Genomic DNA, 23,091 nt, shown 5'->3' on the forward strand with positions numbered 1-23,091 from the left:
TTAATACCTCTTCTCTTTCCCCATCTGTCTACATGTTAATACCTCTTCTCTTTCCCCATCTGTCTACATGTTAAATATCTGTCCTCTTCTCTTTCCCCATCTGTCTACATGTTAATACCTCTTCTCTTTCCCCATCTGTCTACATGTTAATACCTCTTCTCTTTCCCCATCTGTCTACATGTTAATACCTCTTCTCTTTCCCCATCTGTCTACATGTTAATACCTCTTCTCTTTCCCCATCTGTCTACATGTTAATACCTCTTCTCTTTCACCATCTGTCTACATGTTAATACCTCTTCTCTTTCCCCATCTGTCTACATGTTAATACCTCTTCTCTTTCCCCATCTGTCTACATGTTAATACCTCTTCTCTTTCACCATCTGTCTACATGTTAATACCTCTTCTCTTTCCCCATCTGTCTACATGTTTATATTCCTACGCCTCTTCCCCCTTCCTCCACGTGCTCCACCCTTTTTCTCCCGCCCTCCCTCTCTCTCCTCTGTCCATCTTGTCCTCTCCACCGCTAATATTTAATTGCATTATTTTACCTTCAATCTGTAATTTAATTTTCACTGAGTCACTCTGATCATATCTCTGCTTCCTCTTCTCCTCTGTGTCCTTTCCCTCCCTCTCTTCTCTTCTCTCATATTTTTAGAACCCACCTATGTTGTGTGTTAGCTGAGCAATAGCAATCAGTCAACCTTTCTCTGTCACTCTCTCTATCACCTTCTCTCCCTCCCTTCATACCTCTCCATCCTCCCTCATGATAATATCAAACCGTATCATGCCGTCTCTCTCTCTTCCTCCCATCTCATCCCTCTCTCCCCTCTCTGTGTGTGCAGGTTAGTGGCCACCCCACTGGCTGCTGTCATGGGGGTGAAGGAGAAAGTTCGGCTCATAGTCTCACACAACCCCACACTGGAGTCCTTCTACTGTAACACAACCAAGAACCCCTCACAGGTAACACAACTAAAAAAGACTACACCAATGCATGCAAGCACAGAGACACATGCACACGGGTACGCACGCACACACATTAACACTACACAATTGCTACAGATCTTAATTTGTTCAGTCTTTTGTTGCAAAAAAAAATCTGCACAGCAGGAAATGTAAACGTGTGTATTTGAGTTTTAAAAAGGTTTCTAAAGTTTGTCATTTCAAACTTGATTTGCCCTAACGAAAAATGTATCAACCCCTAATTATAATCCATATAATAATTCACATATCCTGTTGCTGTAGAATTATTTTCCTGCTGTAGCAAACTGACTCAAATTAAGATCCTACATCTGTATACAGCACCACACAACCTGACTCAAATTAAGATCCTACATCTCTATACAGCACCACACAAATCATTATGCTAAACTGTATCCCTTTCTCCCCCTATCCCCTGCTCTCTCTCCCTCCTCCCTTTCTCTCTCCCCCTATCCCCTGCTCTCTCTCCCTCCTCCCTTTCTCTCTCCCCCTATCCCCTGCTCTCTCTCCCTCCTCCCTTTCTCTCTCCCCCTATCCCCCGCTCTCCCCCTCCTCCCTTTCTCTCTCCCCTATCCCCTGCTCTCTCTCCCTCCTCCCTTTCTCTCTCCCCCTATCCCCTGCTCTCTCTCCCTCCTCCCTTTCTCTCTCCCCCTATCCTCCGCTCTCTCTCCCTCCTCCCTTTCTCTCTCCCCTATCCTCCGCTCTCCCTCCCTCCTCCCTTTCTCTCTCCCCCTATCCCCTGCTCTCTCTCCCTCCTCCCTTTCTCTCTCCCCCTATCCCCTGCTCTCTCTCCCTCCTCCCTTTCTCTCTCCCCCTATCCCCTGCTCTCTCTCCCTCCTCCCTTTCTCTATCCCCCGCTCTCCCTCCCTCCTCCCTTTCTCTCTCCCCCTATCCCCTGCTCTCTCTCCCTCCTCCCTTTCTCTCTCCCCCTATCCCCTGCTCTCTCTCCCTCCTCCCTTTTCTCTCTCCCCTATCCCCTGCTCTCTCTCCCTCCTCCCTTTCTCTCTCCCCCTATCCCCTGCTCTCTCTCCCTCCTCCCTTTCTCTCTTCCCCCTATCCCCCGCTCTCCCTCCCTCCTCCCTTTCTCTCTCCCCCTATCCCCTGCTCTCTCTCCCTCCTCCCTTTCTCTCTCCCCCTATCCCCTGCTCTCTCTCCCTCCTCCCTTTCTCTCTCCCCCTATCCCCTGCTCTCCCTCCCTCCCTCCTCCCTTTCTCTCTCCCTCTATTCCCTCCTACAGAGTTCTATAGACAGTCTGTGTAAGCAGACAGGTTGTTCAGAGAGACAGGTGCAGAGATGGTTCAGGAGACGCAGGAACCAGGACCGTCCCAGTCTACTGAAGAAGTTCAAAGAGGCCAGGTACACACACATGCACAACAACCCATATGCATACACGCTCCCACACACATGCACAAAAACCCATATGCATACACACTCCCACACACATGCACAAAAACCCATATGCATACACACTCCCACACACATGCATGAACAAGATAACAACACAGCTGCTTCACAAAAAGCTGCTTAATGCAAATCTCTCACCAACACACCCCCATGCACAGACACACACACATGCTGTGAGCACATGTCTGAGTGTTAAAGCATGAATCTATTTACAGTATATCTGACACTCATTATATTGCCAGCCTGGTTTTATCAAGGCTCCTCCTACCCCCCAGGCCACACACACACACATATGCCGCCCGTCCCTCACATCCCTCACCAGTCCCAGGAGACAGTTTGGTCTTATTAGCAGAATCAATTTATATCCCAACAGTGTGTGTCATTGTTATTGGACTGAGACAGTGGCTGTGTTACACTAATACTGACATTAATATCACAATCACTAGTGTAGATAACAACCTGTAGTTAATATCACAATCGCTAGTGTAGATAACAACCTGTAGTTAATATCACAATCGCTAGTGTAGAGACAACCTGTAGTTAATATCACAATCGGTAGTGTAGAGACAACCTGTAGTTAATATCACAATCACTAGTGTAGATAACAACCTGTAGTTAATATCACAATCACTAGTGTAGATAACAACCTGTAGTTAATATCACAATCACTAGTGTAGATAACAACCTGTAGTTAATATCACAATCGCTAGTGTAGACAACAACCTGTAGTTAATATCACAATCACTAGTGTAGAGACAACCTGTAGTTAATATCACAATCGCTAGTGTAGATAACAACCTGTAGTTAATATCACAATCACTAGTGTAGAGACAACCTGTAGTTAATATCACAATCACTAGTGTAGATAACAACCTGTAGTTAATATCACAATCGCTAGTGTAGACAACAACCTGTAGTTAATATCACAATCACTAGTGTAGAGACAACCTGTAGTTAATATCACAATCACTAGTGTAGAGACAACCTGTAGTTAATATCACAATCACTAATGTAGAGACAACCTGTAGTTAATATCACAATCGCTAGCGTAGATAACAACCTGTAGTTAATATCACAATCGCTAGCGTAGATAACAACCTGTAGTTAATATCACAATCGCTAGCGTAGAGACAACCTGTAGTTAATATCACAATCGCTAGTGTAGATAACAACCTGTAGTTAATATCACAATCGCTAGCGTAGATAACAACCTGTAGTTAATATCACAATCGCTAGCGTAGATAACAACCTGTAGTTAATATCACAATCGCTAGTGTAGAGAAAACCTGTATTTAATATCACAATCACTAGTGTAGAGACAACCTGTAGTTAATATCACAATCACTAGTGTAGATAACAACCTGTAGTTAATATCACAATCACTAGTGTAGATAACAACCTGTAGTTAATATCACAATCGCTAGTGTAGACAACAACCTGTAGTTAATATCACAATCACTAGTGTAGAGACAACCTGTAGTTAATATCACAATCACTAGTGTAGAGACAACCTGTAGTTAATATCACAATCGCTAGTGTAGATAACAACCTGTAGTTAATATCACAATCACTAGTGTAGAGACAACCTGTAGTTAATATCACAATCACTAGTGTAGATAACAACCTGTAGTTAATATCACAATCGCTAGTGTAGACAACAACCTGTAGTTAATATCACAATCACTAGTGTAGAGACAACCTGTAGTTAATATCACAATCACTAGTGTAGAGACAACCTGTAGTTAATATCACAATCACTAATGTAGAGACAACCTGTAGTTAATATCACAATCGCTAGCGTAGATAACAACCTGTAGTTAATATCACAATCGCTAGCGTAGATAACAACCTGTAGTTAATATCACAATCGCTAGCGTAGAGACAACCTGTAGTTAATATCACAATCGCTAGTGTAGATAACAACCTGTAGTTAATATCACAATCGCTAGCGTAGATAACAACCTGTAGTTAATATCACAATCGCTAGCGTAGATAACAACCTGTAGTTAATATCACAATCGCTAGTGTAGAGAAAACCTGTATTTAATATCACAATCACTAGTGTAGATAACAACCTGTAGTTAATATCACAATCACTAGTGTAGATATAACCTGTAGTTAATATCACAATCACTAGTGTAGAGACAACCTGTAGTTAATATCACAATCGCTCGCGTAGAGACAACCTGTAGTTAATATCACAATCGCTAGCGTAGAGAAAACCTGTATTTAATATCACAATCACTAGTGTAGAGACAACCTGTAGTTAATATCACAATCGCTAGCGTAGAGAAAACCTGTATTTAATATCACAATCACTAGTGTAGATAACAACCTGTAGTTAATATCACAATCGCTCGCGTAGAGACAACCTGTAGTTAATATCACAATCGCTAGCGTAGAGACAACCTGTAGTTAATATCAAAATCACTAGTGTAGATATAACCTGTAGTTAATTTCACACTCACTAGTGTAGAGACAACCTGTAGTTAATATCACAATCACTAGTGTAGATAACAACCTGTAGTTAATATCACAATCGCTAGTGTAGATAACAACCTGTAGTTAATATCACAATCGCTAGTGTAGACAACAACCTGTAGTTAATATCACAATCACTAGTGTAGAGACAACCTGTAGTTAATATCACAATCACTAGTGTAGACAACAATCAGTACCTCCAGTACAGTACTGGAGGTCTCTATCTGTAGTCAGCAGGTTGTTGTGTTGTACAGTACTGGAGGTCTATCTGTAGTCAGCAGGTTGTTGTGTTGTACAGTACTGGAGGTCTCTATCTGTAGTCAGCAGGTTGTTGTTCTACAGTACCGGAGGTCTCTATCTGTAGTCAGCAGGTTGTTGTACAGTACTGGAGGTCTCTATCTGTAGTCAGCAGGTTGTTGTTGTACAGTACTGGAGGTCTCTATCTGTAGTCAGCAGGTTGTTGTTGTACAGTACTGGAGGTCTCTATCTGTAGTCAGCAGGTTGTTGTGTTGTACAGTACTGGAGGTCTCTATCTGTCGTCAGCAGGTTGTTGTGTTGTACAGTACTGGAGGTCTCTATCTGTAGTCAGCAGGTTGTTGTGTTGTACAGTACTGGAGGTCTCTATCTGTAGTCAGCAGGTTGTTGTGTTGTACGGTACTGGAGGTCTCTATCTGTAGTCAGCAGGTTGTTGTGTTGTACAGTACTGGAGGTCTATCTGTAGTCAGCAGGTTGTTGTTGTACAGTACTGGAGGTCTCTATCTGTAGTCAGCAAGTTGTTGTGTTGTACAGTACTGGAGGTCTCTATCTGTCGTCAGCAGGTTGTTGTGTTGTACAGTACTGGAGGTCTCTATCTGTAGTCAGCAGGTTGTTGTGTTGTACAGCACCGGAGGTCTCTATCTGTAGTCAGCAGGTTGTTGTTGTACAGTACTGGAGGTCTCTATCTGTAGTCAGCAGGTTGTTGTTGTACAGTACTGGAGGTCTCTATCTGTAGTCAGCAGGTTGTTGTTGTACAGTACTGGAGGTCTCTATCTGTAGTCAGCAGGTTGTTGTGTTGTACAGTACTGGAGGTCTCTATCTGTCGTCAGCAGGTTGTTGTGTTGTACAGTACTGGAGGTCTCTATCTGTAGTCAGCAGGTTGTTGTGTTGTACAGCACCGGAGGTCTCTATCTGTAGTCAGCAGGTTGTTGTGTTGTACAGTACTGGAGGTCTCTATCTGTAGTCAGCAGGTTGTTGTGTTGTACAGTACTGGAGGTCTCTATCTGTAGTCAGCAGGTTGTTGTTCTACAGTACCGGAGGTCTCTATCTGTAGTCAGCAGGTTGTTGTACAGTACTGGAGGTCTCTATCTGTAGTCAGCAGGTTGTTGTGTTGTACAGTACTGGGGGTCTCTATCTGTAATCAGCAGGTTGTTGTGTTGTACAGTAATGGAGGGCTATCTGTAGTCAGCAGGTTGTTGTACAGTACTGGAGGTCTCTATCTGTAGTCAGCAGGTTGTTGTACAGTACTGGAGGTCTCTATCTGTAGTCAGCAGGTTGTTGTACAGTACTGGAGGTCTCTATCTGTAGTCAGCAGGTTGTTGTTGTACAGTACTGGAGGTCTCTATCTGTAGTCAGCAGGTTGTTGTACAGTACTGGTAGTCTCCATCTGTAGTCAGCAGGTTGTTGTGTTGTACAGTACTGGAGGTCTATCTGTAGTCAGCAGGTTGTTGTGTTGTACAGTACTGGAGGTCTCTATCTGTAGTCAGCAGGTTGTTGTGTTGTACAGTACTGGAGGTCTCTATCTGTAGTCAGCAGGTTGTTGTGTTGTACAGTACTGGAGGTCTCTATCTGTAGTCAGCAGGTTGTTGTTGTACATTACTGGAGGTCTCTATCTGTAGTCAGCAGGTTGTTGTTGTACAGTACTGGAGGTCTCTATCTGTAGTCAGCAGGTTGTTGTTGTACAGTACTGGAGGTCTCTATCTGTAGTCAGCAGGTTGTTGTTGTACAGTACTGGAGGTCTCTATCTGTAGTCAGCAGGTTGTTGTTGTACAGTACTGGAGGTCTCTATCTGTAGTCAGCAGGTTGTTGTGTTGTACACTACTGGGGGTCTCTATCTGTAGTCACCAGGTTGTTGTGTTGTACGGTACTGGAGGTCTCTATCTGTCGTCAGCAGGTTGTTGTGTTGTACAGTACTGGAGGTCTCTATCTGTAGTCAGCAGGTTGTTGTGTTGTACGGTACTGGAGGTCTCTATCTGTCGTCAGCAGGTTGTTGTGTTGTACAGTACTGGAGGTCTCTATCTGTCGTCAGCAGGTTGTTGTGTTGTACAGTACTGGAGGTCTCTATCTGTAGTCAGAAGGTTGTTGTGTTGTACAGTACTGGAGGTCTCTATCTGTAGTCAGCAGGTTGTTCTGTTGTACGGTACTGGAGGTCTCTATCTGTAGTCAGCAGGTTGTTGTACAGTACTGGAGGTCTCTATCTGTCGTCAGCAGGTTGTTGTGTTGTACAGTACTGGAGGTCTCTATCTGTAGTCAGCAGGTTGTTGTGTTGTACAGTACTGGAGGTCTCTATCTGTCGTCAGCAGGTTGTTGTGTTGTACAGTACTGGAGGTCTCTATCTGTAGTCAGCAGGTTGTTGTGTTGTACAGTACTGGAGGTCTCTATCTGTAGTCAGCAGGTTGTTGTGTTGTACAGTACTGGAGGTCTCTATCTGTAGTCAGCAGGTTGTTCTGTTGTACGGTACTGGAGGTCTCTATCTGTCGTCAGCAGGTTGTTGTGTTGTACAGTACTGGAGGTCTCTATCTGTTGTCAGCAGGTTGTTGTGTTGTACAGTACTGGAGGTCTCTATCTGTAGTCAGCAGGTTGTTGTACAGTACTGGTAGTCTCCATCTGTAGTCAGCAGGTTGTTGTGTTGTACAGTACTGGAGGTCTCTATCTGTTGTCATCAGGTTGTTGTGTTGTACAGTACTGGAGGTCTCTATCTGTAGTCACCAGGTTGTTGTGTTGTACAGTACTGGAGGTCTCTATCTGTAGTCACCAGGTTGTTGTGTTGTACAGTACTGGAGGTCTCTATCTGTAGTCACCAGGTTGTTGTGTTGTACAGTACTGGAGGTCTCTATCTGTAGTCACCAGGTTGTTGTGTTGTACAGTACTGGAGGTCTCTATCTGTCGTCAGCAGGTTGTTGTTGTACAGTACTGGAGGTCTCTATCTGTAGTCAGCAGGTTGTTGTTGTACAGTACTGGAGGTCTCTATCTGTAGTCAGCAGGTTGTTGTGTTGTACGGTACTGGAGGTCTCTATCTGTAGTCAGCAGGTTGTTGTTGTACAGTTCTGGAGGTCTCTATCTGTAGTCAGCAGGTTGTTGTTGTACAGTACTGGAGGTCTATCTGTAGTCAGCAGGTTGTTGTTGTACAGTACTGGAGGTCTCTATCTGTAGTCAGCAGGTTGTTGTTGTACAGTACTGGAGGTCTCTATCTGTCGTCAGCAGGTTGTTGTGTTGTACAGTACTGGAGGTCTCTATCTGTAGTCAGCAGGTTGTTGTTGTACAGTACTGGAGGTCTCTATCTGTTGTCAGCAGGTTGTTGTTGTACAGTACTGGAGGTCTCTATCTGTCGTCAGCAGGTTATTGTGTTGTACAGTACTGGAGGTCTCTATCTGTAGTCAGCAGGTTGTTGTTGTACAGTACTGGAGGTCTCTATCTGTAGTCAGCAGGTTGTTGTTGTACAGTACTGGAGGTCTCTATCTGTAGTCAGCAGGTTGTTGTTGTACTGTACTGGAGGTCTCTATCTGTAGTCAGCAGGTTGTTGTTGTACAGTACTGGAGGTCTCTATCTGTCGTCAGCAGGTTGTTGTGTTGTACAGTACTGGAGGCTTCTATCTGTAGTCAGCAGGTTGTTGTTGTACAGTACTGGAGGTCTCTATCTGTTGTCAGCAGGTTGTTGTTGTACAGTACTGGAGGTCTCTATCTGTAGTCAGCAGGTTGTTGTTGTACATTACTGGAGGTCTCTATCTGTAGTCAGCAGGTTGTTGTTGTACAGTACTGGAGGTCTATCTGTAGTCAGCAGGTTGTTGTTGTACAGTACTGGAGGTCTCTATCTGTAGTCAGCAGGTTGTTGTTGTACATTACTGGAGGTCTCTATCTGTAGTCAGCAGGTTGTTGTTGTACAGCACTGGAGGTCTATCTGTAGTCAGCAGGTTGTTGTACAGTACTGGAGGTCTCTATCTGTAGTCAGCAGGTTGTTGTGTTGTACAGTACTGGAGGTCTCTATCTGTAGTCAGCAGGTTGTTGTTGTACATTACTGGAGGTCTCTATCTGTAGTCAGCAGGTTGTTGTGTTGTACAGTACTGGAGGTCTATCTGTAGTCAGCAGGTTGTTGTGTTTACATTTACATTTACATTACATTTAAGTCATTTAGCAGACGCTCTTATCCAGAGCGACTTACAAATTGCCAGCCTGGTTTTATCAAGGCTCCTCCTACCCCCCAGGCCACACACACACACATATGCCGCCCGTCCCTCACATCCCTCACCAGTCCCAGGAGACAGTTTGGTCTTATTAGCAGAATCAATTTATATCCCAACAGTGTGTGTCATTGTTATTGGACTGAGACAGTGGCTGTGTTACACTAATACTGACATTAATATCACAATCACTAGTGTAGATAACAACCTGTAGTTAATATCACAATCGCTAGTGTAGATAACAACCTGTAGTTAATATCACAATCGCTAGTGTAGAGACAACCTGTAGTTAATATCACAATCGGTAGTGTAGAGACAACCTGTAGTTAATATCACAATCACTAGTGTAGATAACAACCTGTAGTTAATATCACAATCACTAGTGTAGATAACAACCTGTAGTTAATATCACAATCACTAGTGTAGATAACAACCTGTAGTTAATATCACAATCGCTAGTGTAGACAACAACCTGTAGTTAATATCACAATCACTAGTGTAGAGACAACCTGTAGTTAATATCACAATCGCTAGTGTAGATAACAACCTGTAGTTAATATCACAATCACTAGTGTAGAGACAACCTGTAGTTAATATCACAATCACTAGTGTAGATAACAACCTGTAGTTAATATCACAATCGCTAGTGTAGACAACAACCTGTAGTTAATATCACAATCACTAGTGTAGAGACAACCTGTAGTTAATATCACAATCACTAGTGTAGAGACAACCTGTAGTTAATATCACAATCACTAATGTAGAGACAACCTGTAGTTAATATCACAATCGCTAGCGTAGATAACAACCTGTAGTTAATATCACAATCGCTAGCGTAGATAACAACCTGTAGTTAATATCACAATCGCTAGCGTAGAGACAACCTGTAGTTAATATCACAATCGCTAGTGTAGATAACAACCTGTAGTTAATATCACAATCGCTAGCGTAGATAACAACCTGTAGTTAATATCACAATCGCTAGCGTAGATAACAACCTGTAGTTAATATCACAATCGCTAGTGTAGAGAAAACCTGTATTTAATATCACAATCACTAGTGTAGAGACAACCTGTAGTTAATATCACAATCACTAGTGTAGATAACAACCTGTAGTTAATATCACAATCACTAGTGTAGATAACAACCTGTAGTTAATATCACAATCGCTAGTGTAGACAACAACCTGTAGTTAATATCACAATCACTAGTGTAGAGACAACCTGTAGTTAATATCACAATCACTAGTGTAGAGACAACCTGTAGTTAATATCACAATCGCTAGTGTAGATAACAACCTGTAGTTAATATCACAATCACTAGTGTAGAGACAACCTGTAGTTAATATCACAATCACTAGTGTAGATAACAACCTGTAGTTAATATCACAATCGCTAGTGTAGACAACAACCTGTAGTTAATATCACAATCACTAGTGTAGAGACAACCTGTAGTTAATATCACAATCACTAGTGTAGAGACAACCTGTAGTTAATATCACAATCACTAATGTAGAGACAACCTGTAGTTAATATCACAATCGCTAGCGTAGATAACAACCTGTAGTTAATATCACAATCGCTAGCGTAGATAACAACCTGTAGTTAATATCACAATCGCTAGCGTAGAGACAACCTGTAGTTAATATCACAATCGCTAGTGTAGATAACAACCTGTAGTTAATATCACAATCGCTAGCGTAGATAACAACCTGTAGTTAATATCACAATCGCTAGCGTAGATAACAACCTGTAGTTAATATCACAATCGCTAGTGTAGAGAAAACCTGTATTTAATATCACAATCGCTAGTGTAGATAACAACCTGTAGTTAATATCACAATCACTAGTGTAGATATAACCTGTAGTTAATATCACAATCACTAGTGTAGAGACAACCTGTAGTTAATATCACAATCGCTCGCGTAGAGACAACCTGTAGTTAATATCACAATCGCTAGCGTAGAGAAAACCTGTATTTAATATCACAATCACTAGTGTAGAGACAACCTGTAGTTAATATCACAATCGCTAGCGTAGAGAAAACCTGTATTTAATATCACAATCACTAGTGTAGATAACAACCTGTAGTTAATATCACAATCGCTCGCGTAGAGACAACCTGTAGTTAATATCACAATCGCTAGCGTAGAGACAACCTGTAGTTAATATCAAAATCACTAGTGTAGATATAACCTGTAGTTAATTTCACACTCACTAGTGTAGAGACAACCTGTAGTTAATATCACAATCACTAGTGTAGATAACAACCTGTAGTTAATATCACAATCGCTAGTGTAGATAACAACCTGTAGTTAATATCACAATCGCTAGTGTAGACAACAACCTGTAGTTAATATCACAATCACTAGTGTAGAGACAACCTGTAGTTAATATCACAATCACTAGTGTAGACAACAATCAGTACCTCCAGTACAGTACTGGAGGTCTCTATCTGTAGTCAGCAGGTTGTTGTGTTGTACAGTACTGGAGGTCTCTATCTGTAGTCAGCAGGTTGTTGTTGTACAGTACTGGAGGTCTCTATCTGTAGTCAGCAGGTTGTTGTTGTACAGTTCTGGAGGTCTCTATCTGTAGTCAGCAGGTTGTTGTACAGTTCTGGAGGTCTCTATCTGTAGTCAGCAGGTTGTTGTTGTACAGTACTGGAGGTCTCTATCTGTAGTCAGCAGGTTGTTGTTGTACAGTACTGGAGGTTTCTATCTGTTGTCAGCAGGTTGTTGTGTTGTACAGTACTGGAGGTCTCTATCTGTAGTCAGCAGGTTGTTGTGTTGTACACTACTGGAGGTCTCTATCTGTAGTCAGCAGGTTGTTGTGTTGTACAGTACTGGAGGTCTCTATCTGTAGTCAGCAGGTTGTTGTGTTGTACAGTACTGGAGGTCTCTATCTGTAGTCAGCAGGTTGTTGTGTTGTACAGTACTGGAGGTCTATCTGTAGTCAGCAGGTTGTTGTTGTACAGTACTGGAGGTCTCTATCTGTAGTCAGCAAGTTGTTGTGTTGTACAGTACTGGAGGTCTCTATCTGTCGTCAGCAGGTTGTTGTGTTGTACAGTACTGGAGGTCTCTATCTGTAGTCAGCAGGTTGTTGTGTTGTACAGCACCGGAGGTCTCTATCTGTAGTCAGCAGGTTGTTGTTGTACAGTACTGGAGGTCTCTATCTGTAGTCAGCAGGTTGTTGTTGTACAGTACTGGAGGTCTCTATCTGTAGTCAGCAGGTTGTTGTTGTACAGTACTGGAGGTCTCTATCTGTAGTCAGCAGGTTGTTGTGTTGTACAGTACTGGAGGTCTCTATCTGTCGTCAGCAGGTTGTTGTGTTGTACAGTACTGGAGGTCTCTATCTGTAGTCAGCAGGTTGTTGTGTTGTACAGCACCGGAGGTCTCTATCTGTAGTCAGCAGGTTGTTGTGTTGTACAGTACTGGAGGTCTCTATCTGTAGTCAGCAGGTTGTTGTGTTGTACAGTACTGGAGGTCTCTATCTGTAGTCAGCAGGTTGTTGTTCTACAGTACCGGAGGTCTCTATCTGTAGTCAGCAGGTTGTTGTACAGTACTGGAGGTCTCTATCTGTAGTCAGCAGGTTGTTGTGTTGTACAGTACTGGGGGTCTCTATCTGTAATCAGCAGGTTGTTGTGTTGTACAGTAATGGAGGGCTATCTGTAGTCAGCAGGTTGTTGTACAGTACTGGAGGTCTCTATCTGTAGTCAGCAGGTTGTTGTACAGTACTGGAGGTCTCTATCTGTAGTCAGCAGGTTGTTGTACAGTACTGGAGGTCTCTATCTGTAGTCAGCAGGTTGTTGTTGTACAGTACTGGAGGTCTCTATCTGTAGTCAGCAGGTTGTTGTACAGTACTGGTAGTCTCCATCTGTAGTCAGCAGGTTGTTGTGTTGTACAGTACTGGAGGTCTCTATCTGTAGTCACCAGGTTGTTGTGTTGTACAGTACTGGAGGTCTCTATCTGTAGTCAGCAGGTTGTTGTGTTGTACAGTACTGGAGGTCTCTATCTGTAGTCAGCAGGTTGTTGTGTTGTACAGTACTGGAGGTCTCTATCTGTAGTCAGCAGGTTGTTGTTGTACAGTACTGGAGGTCTCTATCTGTAGTCAGCAGGTTGTTGTTGTACAGTACTGGAGGTCTCTATCTGTAGTCAGCAGGTTGTTGTTGTACAGTACTGGAGGTCTCTATCTGTAGTCAGCAGGTTGTTGTTGTACAGTACTGGAGGTCTCTATCTGTAGTCAGCAGGTTGTTGTTGTACAGTACTGGAGGTCTCTATCTGTAGTCAGCAGGTTGTTGTGTTGTACACTACTGGAGGTCTCTATCTGTAGTCACCAGGTTGTTGTGTTGTACGGTACTGGAGGTCTCTATCTGTCGTCAGCAGGTTGTTGTGTTGTACAGTACTGGAGGTCTCTATCTGTAGTCAGCAGGTTGTTGTGTTGTACAGTACTGGAGGTCTCTATCTGTCGTCAGCAGGTTGTTGTGTTGTACAGTACTGGAGGTCTCTATCTGTAGTCAGCAGGTTGTTCTGTTGTACGGTACTGGAGGTCTCTATCTGTCGTCAGCAGGTTGTTGTGTTGTACAGTACTGGAGGTCTCTATCTGTAGTCAGCAGGTTGTTCTGTTGTACGGTACTGGAGGTCTCTATCTGTCGTCAGCAGGTTGTTGTACAGTACTGGAGGTCTCTATCTGTCGTCAGCAGGTTGTTGTGTTGTACAGTACTGGAGGTCTCTATCTGTTGTCAGCAGGTTGTTGTGTTGTACAGTACTGGAGGTCTCTATCTGTCGTCAGCAGGTTGTTGTGTTGTACAGTACTGGAGGTCTCTATCTGTAGTCAGCAGGTTGTTGTGTTGTACAGTACTGGAGGTCTCTATCTGTAGTCAGCAGGTTGTTGTGTTGTACAGTACTGGAGGTCTCTATCTGTAGTCAGCAGGTTGTTGTACGGTACTGGAGGTCTCTATCTGTCGTCAGCAGGTTGTTGTGTTGTACAGTACTGGAGGTCTCTATCTGTTGTCATCAGGTTGTTGTGTTGTACAGTACTGGAGGTCTCTATCTGTAGTCAGCAGGTTGTTGTACAGTACTGGTAGTCTCCATCTGTAGTCAGCAGGTTGTTGTGTTGTACAGTACTGGAGGTCTCTATCTGTTGTCATCAGGTTGTTGTGTTGTACAGTACTGGAGGTCTCTATCTGTAGTCACCAGGTTGTTGTGTTGTACAGTACTGGAGGTCTCTATCTGTAGTCACCAGGTTGTTGTGTTGTACAGTACTGGAGGTCTCTATCTGTAGTCACCAGGTTGTTGTGTTGTACAGTACTGGAGGTCTCTATCTGTAGTCACCAGGTTGTTGTGTTGTACAGTACTGGAGGTCTCTATCTGTAGTCAGCAGGTTGTTGTTGTACAGTACTGGAGGTCTCTATCTGTAGTCAGCAGGTTGTTGTTGTACAGTACTGGAGGTCTCTATCTGTAGTCAGCAGGTTGTTGTGTTGTACGGTACTGGAGGTCTCTATCTGTAGTCAGCAGGTTGTTGTTGTACAGTTCTGGAGGTCTCTATCTGTAGTCAGCAGGTTGTTGTTGTACAGTACTGGAGGTCTATCTGTAGTCAGCAGGTTGTTGTTGTACAGTACTGGAGGTCTCTATCTGTAGTCAGCAGGTTGTTGTTGTACAGTACTGGAGGTCTCTATCTGTCGTCAGCAGGTTGTTGTGTTGTACAGTACTGGAGGTCTCTATCTGTAGTCAGCAGGTTGTTGTTGTACAGTACTGGAGGTCTCTATCTGTTGTCAGCAGGTTGTTGTTGTACAGTACTGGAGGTCTCTATCTGTCGTCAGCAGGTTGTTGTGTTGTACAGTACTGGAGGTCTCTATCTGTAGTCAGCAGGTTGTTGTTGTACAGTACTGGAGGTCTCTATCTGTTGTCAGCAGGTTGTTGTTGTACAGTACTGGAGGTCTCTATCTGTAGTCAGCAGGTTGTTGTTGTACATTACTGGAGGTCTCTATCTGTAGTCAGCAGGTTGTTGTGTTGTACGGTACTGGAGGTCTCTATCTGTCGTCAGCAGGTTGTTGTGTTGTACAGTACTGGAGGTCTCTATCTGTTGTCAGCAGGTTGTTGTTGTACAGTACTGGAGGTCTCTATCTGTTGTCAGCAGGTTGTTGTTGTACAGTACTGGAGGTCTCTATCTGTAGTCAGCAGGTTGTTGTTGTACATTACTGGAGGTCTCTATCTGTAGTCAGCAGGTTGTTGTTGTACAGTACTGGAGGTCTATCTGTAGTCAGCAGGTTGTTGTTGTACAGTACTGGAGGTCTCTATCTGTAGTCAGCAGGTTGTTGTTGTACATTACTGGAGGTCTCTATCTGTAGTCAGCAGGTTGTTGTTGTACAGCACTGGAGGTCTATCTGTAGTCAGCAGGTTGTTGTACAGTACTGGAGGTCTCTATCTGTAGTCAGCAGGTTGTTGTGTTGTACAGTACTGGAGGTCTCTATCTGTAGTCAGCAGGTTGTTGTTGTACATTACTGGAGGTCTCTATCTGTAGTCAGCAGGTTGTTGTGTTGTACAGTACTGGAGGTCTATCTGTAGTCAGCAGGTTGTTGTGTTTACATTTACATTTACATTACATTTAAGTCATTTAGCAGACGCTCTTATCCAGAGCGACTTACAAATTGGTGCATACACCTTATGACAACCAGTGGAACAGCCACTTGCATCTAAATCTTGTTGGGGGAGAAGGGGGTGAGAAGGATTACTTACCCTTACTTACCCTATCCTAGGTATTCCTTGAAGAGGTGGGGTTTCAGGTGTCTCCGGAAGGTGGTGATTGACTCCGCTGTCCTGGCGTCGTGAGGGAGTTTGTTCCACCATTGGGGGCCAGAGCAGCGAACAGTTTTGACTGGGCTGAGCGGGAACTGTACTTCCTCAGTGGTAGGGAGGCGAGCAGGCCAGAGGTGGATGAACGCAGTGCCCTTGTTTGGGTGTAGGGCCTGATCAGAGCCTGGAGGTACTGAGGTGCCGTTCCCCTCACAGCTCCGTGGCGAGCACCATGGTCTTGTAGCGGATGCGAGCTTCAACTGGAAGCCAGTGGAGAGAGCGGAGGAGCGGGGTGGAGAGAGAACTTGGGAAGGTTGAACACCAGACGGGCTGCGTTCTGGATGAGTTGTAGGGGTTTAATGGCACAGGCAGGGAGCCCAGCCAACAGCGAGTTGCAGTAATCAAGACGGGAGATGACAAGTGCCTGGATTAGGACCTGCGCCGCTTCCTGTGTGAGCAGGGTCGTACTCTGCGGATGTTGTAGAGCATGAACCTACAGGAACGGGACACCGCCTTGATGTTAGTTGAGAACGTCAGGGTGTTGTCCAGGATCACGGAGGTTCTTAGCGCTCTGGGAGGAGGACACAATGGAGTTGTCAACCGTGATGGCGAGATCATGGAACGGGCAGTCCTTCCCCGGGAGGAAGAGGAGCTCCGTCTTGCTGAGGTTCAGCTTGAGGTGGTGATCCGTCATCCACACTGATATGTCTGGATGGTACTGGAGGTCTCTATCTGTAGTCAGCAGGTTGTTGTGTTGTACAGTACTGGAGGTCTCTATCTGTAGTCAGCAGGTTGTTGTGTTGTACAGTACTGGAGGTCTCTATCTGTAGTCAGCAGGTTGTTCTGTTGTACGGTACTGGAGGTCTCTATCTGTAGTCAGCAGGTTGTTGTACAGTACTGGAGGTCTATCTGTAGTCAGCAGGTTGTTGTGTTGTACGGTACTGGAGGTCTATCTGTAGTCAGCAGGTTGTTGTGTTGTACGGTACTGGAGGTCTCTATCTGTAGTCAGCAGGTTGTTGTACAGTACTGGAGGTCTCTATCTGTAGTCAGCAGGTTGTTGTGTTGTACAGTACTGGAGGTCTGGTTTCTGTGTGACAGCACTGAACTGGGAGGCTACTGTATGACTGTTCTTATTGTGTGCTGGGAAGTTTGCACGGGACTGTTCCATTTCAGTTTAACAGAATGTGTGTATGTTCTCTTTACTCTTTACTCTTTACTCCTTCCCTTTTGCCACATTTGTTTTACATTACAGCCTTATTCTAAAATGGATTACTTATATTTTTTCCCTCATCAATCTACATACAATACCCCATAATGACAAAGTGAAAACAGGTTTTTAGAAATTTGTGCAAATGTATTAAAAATAAAAAACTGAAATACTTTATTTACATAAGTATTCAGACCATTTGCGATGAGATTCGAAATTGAGCTCTGGTTCATCCTTTTTCCATTGATCATCCTTGATGTTTCTACAACTTGATTAGAGTCCACATTTGGTCAAATGTATTGATTGGGTATCATTTGGAACGGCACACAACTGTCTATATAAGGTCCCACAGTTGACAGTGCATGTCAGTGCAAAAACCAAGCCATGAGGTTGAAGGAATTGTCCATAAAAAAAATGTCTGCGCCATTGAAGGTCCTCAAGAACACAGTGGCCTCCATCATTCTTAAATGAACTAAGTTTGGAACCAGTAAGACTCTTCCTAGAGCTGGCCGTCCGGCCAAACTGAGAAATCAGGGGAGAAGGGCCTTGGTCAGGGAGGTGGCCAAGAACCCGATGGTCACTCTATGGGAGAACCTTCCAGAAAGGGAGATGCCTAGTCAGTTGTACAACTGAATGCATTCAACTGAAATGTGTCTTCCGCATTTAACCCAACCCCTCTGAATCAGAGAGATGCGGGGGGCTGCCATAATTGACAACCCGGGGAACCATCTCTGCAGCACTCCACCAATCAGGCCTTTATGGTAGAGTGGCCAGACGGAAGCCACTCCTCAGTAAAAGGCAGATGACAGCCCTGCTTGGGAAAAATGATCTGTTCTGATGAAACCAAGATTGAACTATTTGGCCTGAATGCCAAGTGTCGCGTCTGAAGGAAACCTGGCACCATCCCTCTGGTGAAGCATGGTGGTGGCAGCATCATGCTGTGGGGATATTTATCAGCAGCAGGGACTTTGAGATGAGGGAAAGATGAACGGAGCAAAGTACAGAGAGATCCTTGATGAAAACCTGCTCAGGACCTCAGCCTGGGGTGAAGGGTCATCTTCTGATAGGACAATGACTCTGAGTACACAGCCTAGACAACGCAGGAGTGGCTTCGGGACAAGTCTCTGAATGTCCTTGTATGGGGTGCGTACTGGCGGCAGAGAAGTCAGGCGCAGGAGAGCAAAAACTGATTTACAACGGCGCAGTTTAATAAACAAACCCATCGGAAGCTGAACAATAAATCAATGGGTACAAAACCCTGTACACACCAGCATAACGTGCACAAGCACTACAATAAACAATTCCGGACAAGAACATGGGGGGGAACAGAGGGTTAAATACATAACATGTAATGATGGAATTGAAACCAGGTGTGTGGGAAGACAAGAGAAAACAAATGGAAAATGAAAGGTGGCTCGGCGATGGCTAGAAGACCGGTGACGCCGAACGCCGCCCGAACAAGGAGAGGGACCGACTTCGGCAGAAGTCGTGACAGTCCTTGAGTGGCCCAGCCAGAGCCTGGACTTGAACCCGATCGATTATCTCTGGAGTAACGTGAAAAGAGCTGGTCAGCGAAGCTCCCCATCCAACCTGACAGAGTTTGAGAGGATCTGCAGAGAAGAATGGGAGAAACTCCCCAAATACAGGTGTGCCAAGCTTATAGGGTCATTCCCAAGAAGACTTGAGGCCATAATCGCTGCTGAAGGTGCTTCAACAAAGTACTGAGTAAAGGATCTGAATACTTATTTAAATATATTTAAGTTTTGTATTTTTTATACATTTGCAAAAATATCTAAAAAGCTGTTTTTTCTTTGTCATTATGGGGTATTGTGTGTAGATTGATGAGGGGAAAAACATTTAATCAATTTTAGAATAAGGCTGTAGCGTAACAAAATGTGGAAAAGGTCAAGGGGTCTGAATACTTTCCAAATGCATTGTAGTATAAAGTCTGTGTGTGTGTGTTGTCCAATGATTGTGTGTGTTCTCTTGCAGTTGGAGATTCACCTTTTACCTTCTTGCTTTCATTGCTGGCCTGGCTGCCCTCATTGACGTGAGTACTGCTGTTTCACCTTTGACCTTTAAAACTCTCGCCTGTCTCCAAGCTAATCTCCCTGCACCCTCATTGGTCACTCATGTCATCTGACCTCTGTCATAACTCATCGTTTCAACTTTAGATCCTAGTTAAACCATTGATGGGAGAAACAGAGCCTGTTCACTGACAGCATTAATGTGTTACAGAATACTAAGATAGAATAGTCAACAACAGGGCTGGTTATATCAGGGACAACGGAGGATCCAAAACAAATGTTATACAATTTGATGTTTTTCTAACATGATTAATAAAGAAGTTACGAATGACACTGGAAGAGAATTATAAAGACAAATTAATATATAATGTGTTTTTTTTAAAGAGGGTGTGAAAATGATTTATCACTTCTTCTGTTTCAATGCTGTATTTCTCTGTGACTGAAGTTAGAAGTGTCTGATTTATGTATGGCTCTCTCCCTCTCTCAGAAACCCTGGCTGTATGACTTTAAGGAGATGTGGCAGGGCTTCCCTATTCTGGTATGTCCCTCTGGTTATTGATGAGTGGTAACTAATACATTGTAACATAGGAAAGTCATTGGAAGGCATATATCATAATCAATCATATCATGTTATGTCCAGTGTTTGACTGTGTTCAGAAAGCATATTATGGAAGTATCTATCAATGTATGTTGATATTATCTTGTTCTTTCTCTCCTCTCTCTCTCTCTCTCTCCCGTATAATCTCCCCATCCCGTCTCTCTCCCTATCCCTCCATCTCTCATCAATTTCCCTCCATACCTCCATCTCTCATCAATTTCCCTCCATCCCTCCATCTCTCATCAATTTCCCTCCATCTCTCATCAATTTCCCTCCATCCCTCCATCTCTCATCAATTTCCCTCCATCTCTCATCAATTTCCCTCCATACCTCCATCTCTCATCAATTTCCCTCCATCCCTCCATCTCTCATCAATTTCCCTCCATCTCTCATCAATTTCCCTCCATCCCTCCATCTCTCATCAATTTCCCTCCATCTCTCATCAATTTCCCTCCATCCCTCCATCTCTCATCAATTTCCCTCCATCCCTCCATCTCTCATCAATTTCCCTCCATCTCTCATCAATTTCCCTCCATCTCTCATCAATTTCCCTCCATCTCTCATCAATTTCCCTCCATCAATCCATCCCTCATCTGTTCCTCTCCATCCCTCAATCTCTCATCTCTCCCCCAGACTCTCCTGCCGTCTCAGTATTGGTACTATATGATAGAGCTGGGTTTCTACGTCTCTCTAATCTTCAGTGTGGCATCAGACGTCAAACGGAAAGTAAGTGTGCACCATGCCTGCTCTATGAAGCACACTATGCTTGTAACAATCAAGAATACAGTATACAAATCAACCACTAAAAATGGTGGTACAGAATCCCTTTACTTACAGTCCTATTCACTTTAAGAGTCAATCAATACAGCACGCAGATCACCTGAAGATTCTTCCATACATGGGGGAGTGCAGTTGACAAGATCAGGGATAGTGGTTAACCAAGGCTGCACACTCTGTTAGCTACAAGTGATTCATTGAAAACAGTAAGCAAGTCTTTCCGATCCCTCTCCTGCTGTCGCCGTGGTGTTGCCCCTGTACTGACGACCAGGGGTTACTGTCATGGCACTGATGTAAGTGTCAGTGTGTATAGGGACAGGGGCCAGGGGGCAACTGCAGGAGGTGGACATTGGACTGATATGACGTGTTTGTGTGTGTGGAGCCGGAGGTTAAAGGGAAGTTTGTCAGTGGACTCTACTCCACTAGGGTCAGGTCAGTACAGACCGTGTGTACCTGCTAAAGGATGTCACCTATGTGTGTTTGTGTGTGGAGCTGGAGGTTAAAGGGAAGTTTGTCAGTGGACTCTACTCCACTAGGGTCAGGTCAGTACAGACCGTGTGTACCTGCTAAATAAAGTCACCTGATGGCCCTCTGGCATGATTTACTATAGTGTGTGTGTTTGCGCATGTGCAGATGTGTGTGTGAAGGATCAGAATGTTATCATGTTATCAAGGTAACAAAACACAAACTCTAACCTTCTCTCTCCCTCCCTGCATTTCTCTCTTTCCCTCCTTCTCTCCTTCCCTTCCTCTCTGTAGGACTTTAAGGAGCAGATGGTTCACCATATGGCCACCATCTTCCTCATCAGTTTCTCCTGGTGTGTCAACTACATCAGAGCGGGTACGCTCATCATGCTGCTGCACGACTCCTCTGACTATTTACTGGAGGTACAACCAATTACAGGAGAGCTGGGTCACCAACATAACATGACAATAATATCACTGCCATGATACGATAATAAACACAATAACACTATGGTGATTTAGTAGTTGCTGTTATCCAAAACAACTTACAGTTAGCACATGTAGTTTGTAGGTGGGGCCCACAGGGGAATCACCCACAAGGAAATCCCATTTTATTTGATAAACCAGGAAGTGGACAAAGTACTACTGATATTGGAGAAGTGGAGATATGGAGAGATTTAGTACTGTCACCTGGTGGAAGAAATATGACATTACAATTATTTTCTAACAACAACAACCTTTCTCTCTCTCCCTCTCTCTCTGATAGTCCGCTAAGATATTCATCTATGCTGGATGGAGAAACACCAGTAACTACGTCTTCTTCCTCTTCGCTGCCGTCTTCATCTTCACTAGACTCTATATCTTCCCCTTCTAGTGAGATGACACCTGAACACTCCCACCACACACCAATGATCTGTCTCTCACAGCCATTCTGATTGTTTTACTTATGTAACCTTTAACTAGGCAAGTCAGTGAACAACACATTCTGATTAGCATCATAAATGTTGGTTGTTACTGATGTTATTGCTCTTCTTGCCCCCCCATCTTCTCTCTCAGCATCATTTATTCTACGTACATTTATCCGATGACTATGTACTCTCCGTTCTTTGGATACTACTTCCTGAATTTCCTTATGATGGTGCTGCAGTGTCTCCATATCTTCTGGGCCTTCCTCATTCTGCGTATGGCCGTCCGCTTCCTGAGCAGCGATGTATGTACACAACACTACACACACACCCTGACAACACTACACACACACACACACACCCTGACAACACTACACCCTGACAACACTACACACACACACCCTGACAACACTACACACACACACCCTGACAACACTACACACACACACACACCCTGACAACACTACACACACACACCCTGACAACACTACACACACACACCCTGACAACACTACACACACACACACACACACCCACACACACACCCTGACAACACTGCACACACACACACCCTGACAACACTACACACACACACACCCTGACAACACTACACACACACACCCTGACAACACTACACACACACACACACCCTGACAACACTACACACACACACACACACACCCTGACAACACTGCACACACACACACCCTGACAACACTACACACACACACCCTGACAACACTACACACACACACACCCTGACAACACTACACACACACATCCTGACAACACTACACACACACACACACACCCTGACAACCTGCACACAACACCTGACAACACTGCACACACACACACCTGACAACACTACACACACACACCCTGACAACACTACACACACACACACACACCCTGACAACACTACACACACACACCCTGACAACACTATACACACACACACACCCTGACAACTATACACACACACACCCTGACAACACTACACAGACACACACACACCCTGACAACAC

At 44.1% G+C, this 23,091-nt stretch overlaps 1 protein-coding gene across 3 annotated transcripts in view; it reads left to right on the forward strand.

Annotated features, from left to right (window-relative positions):
- LOC118378878 (ceramide synthase 2-like) overlaps nt 1-23,091 on the forward strand; it is a 47,072-nt gene that overhangs the window by 21,250 nt on the left and 2,731 nt on the right. For all 3 annotated transcript variants that reach the window (XM_052495148.1, XM_052495149.1, XM_052495150.1), the window contains exons 3-10: nt 843-960; nt 2,216-2,334; nt 19,285-19,342; nt 19,807-19,857; nt 20,551-20,643; nt 21,453-21,581; nt 21,925-22,031; nt 22,215-22,368. In XM_052495148.1, the coding sequence (XP_052351108.1) occupies nt 843-960; nt 2,216-2,334; nt 19,285-19,342; nt 19,807-19,857; nt 20,551-20,643; nt 21,453-21,581; nt 21,925-22,031; nt 22,215-22,368 (829 nt within the window). The remainder of the gene's footprint in view (nt 1-842; nt 961-2,215; nt 2,335-19,284; nt 19,343-19,806; nt 19,858-20,550; nt 20,644-21,452; nt 21,582-21,924; nt 22,032-22,214; nt 22,369-23,091) is intronic.

The sequence above is a fragment of the Oncorhynchus keta genome, chromosome 34 (genome assembly GCF_023373465.1).
Source record: "Oncorhynchus keta strain PuntledgeMale-10-30-2019 chromosome 34, Oket_V2, whole genome shotgun sequence".
NCBI lineage: Eukaryota > Metazoa > Chordata > Actinopteri > Salmoniformes > Salmonidae > Oncorhynchus > Oncorhynchus keta.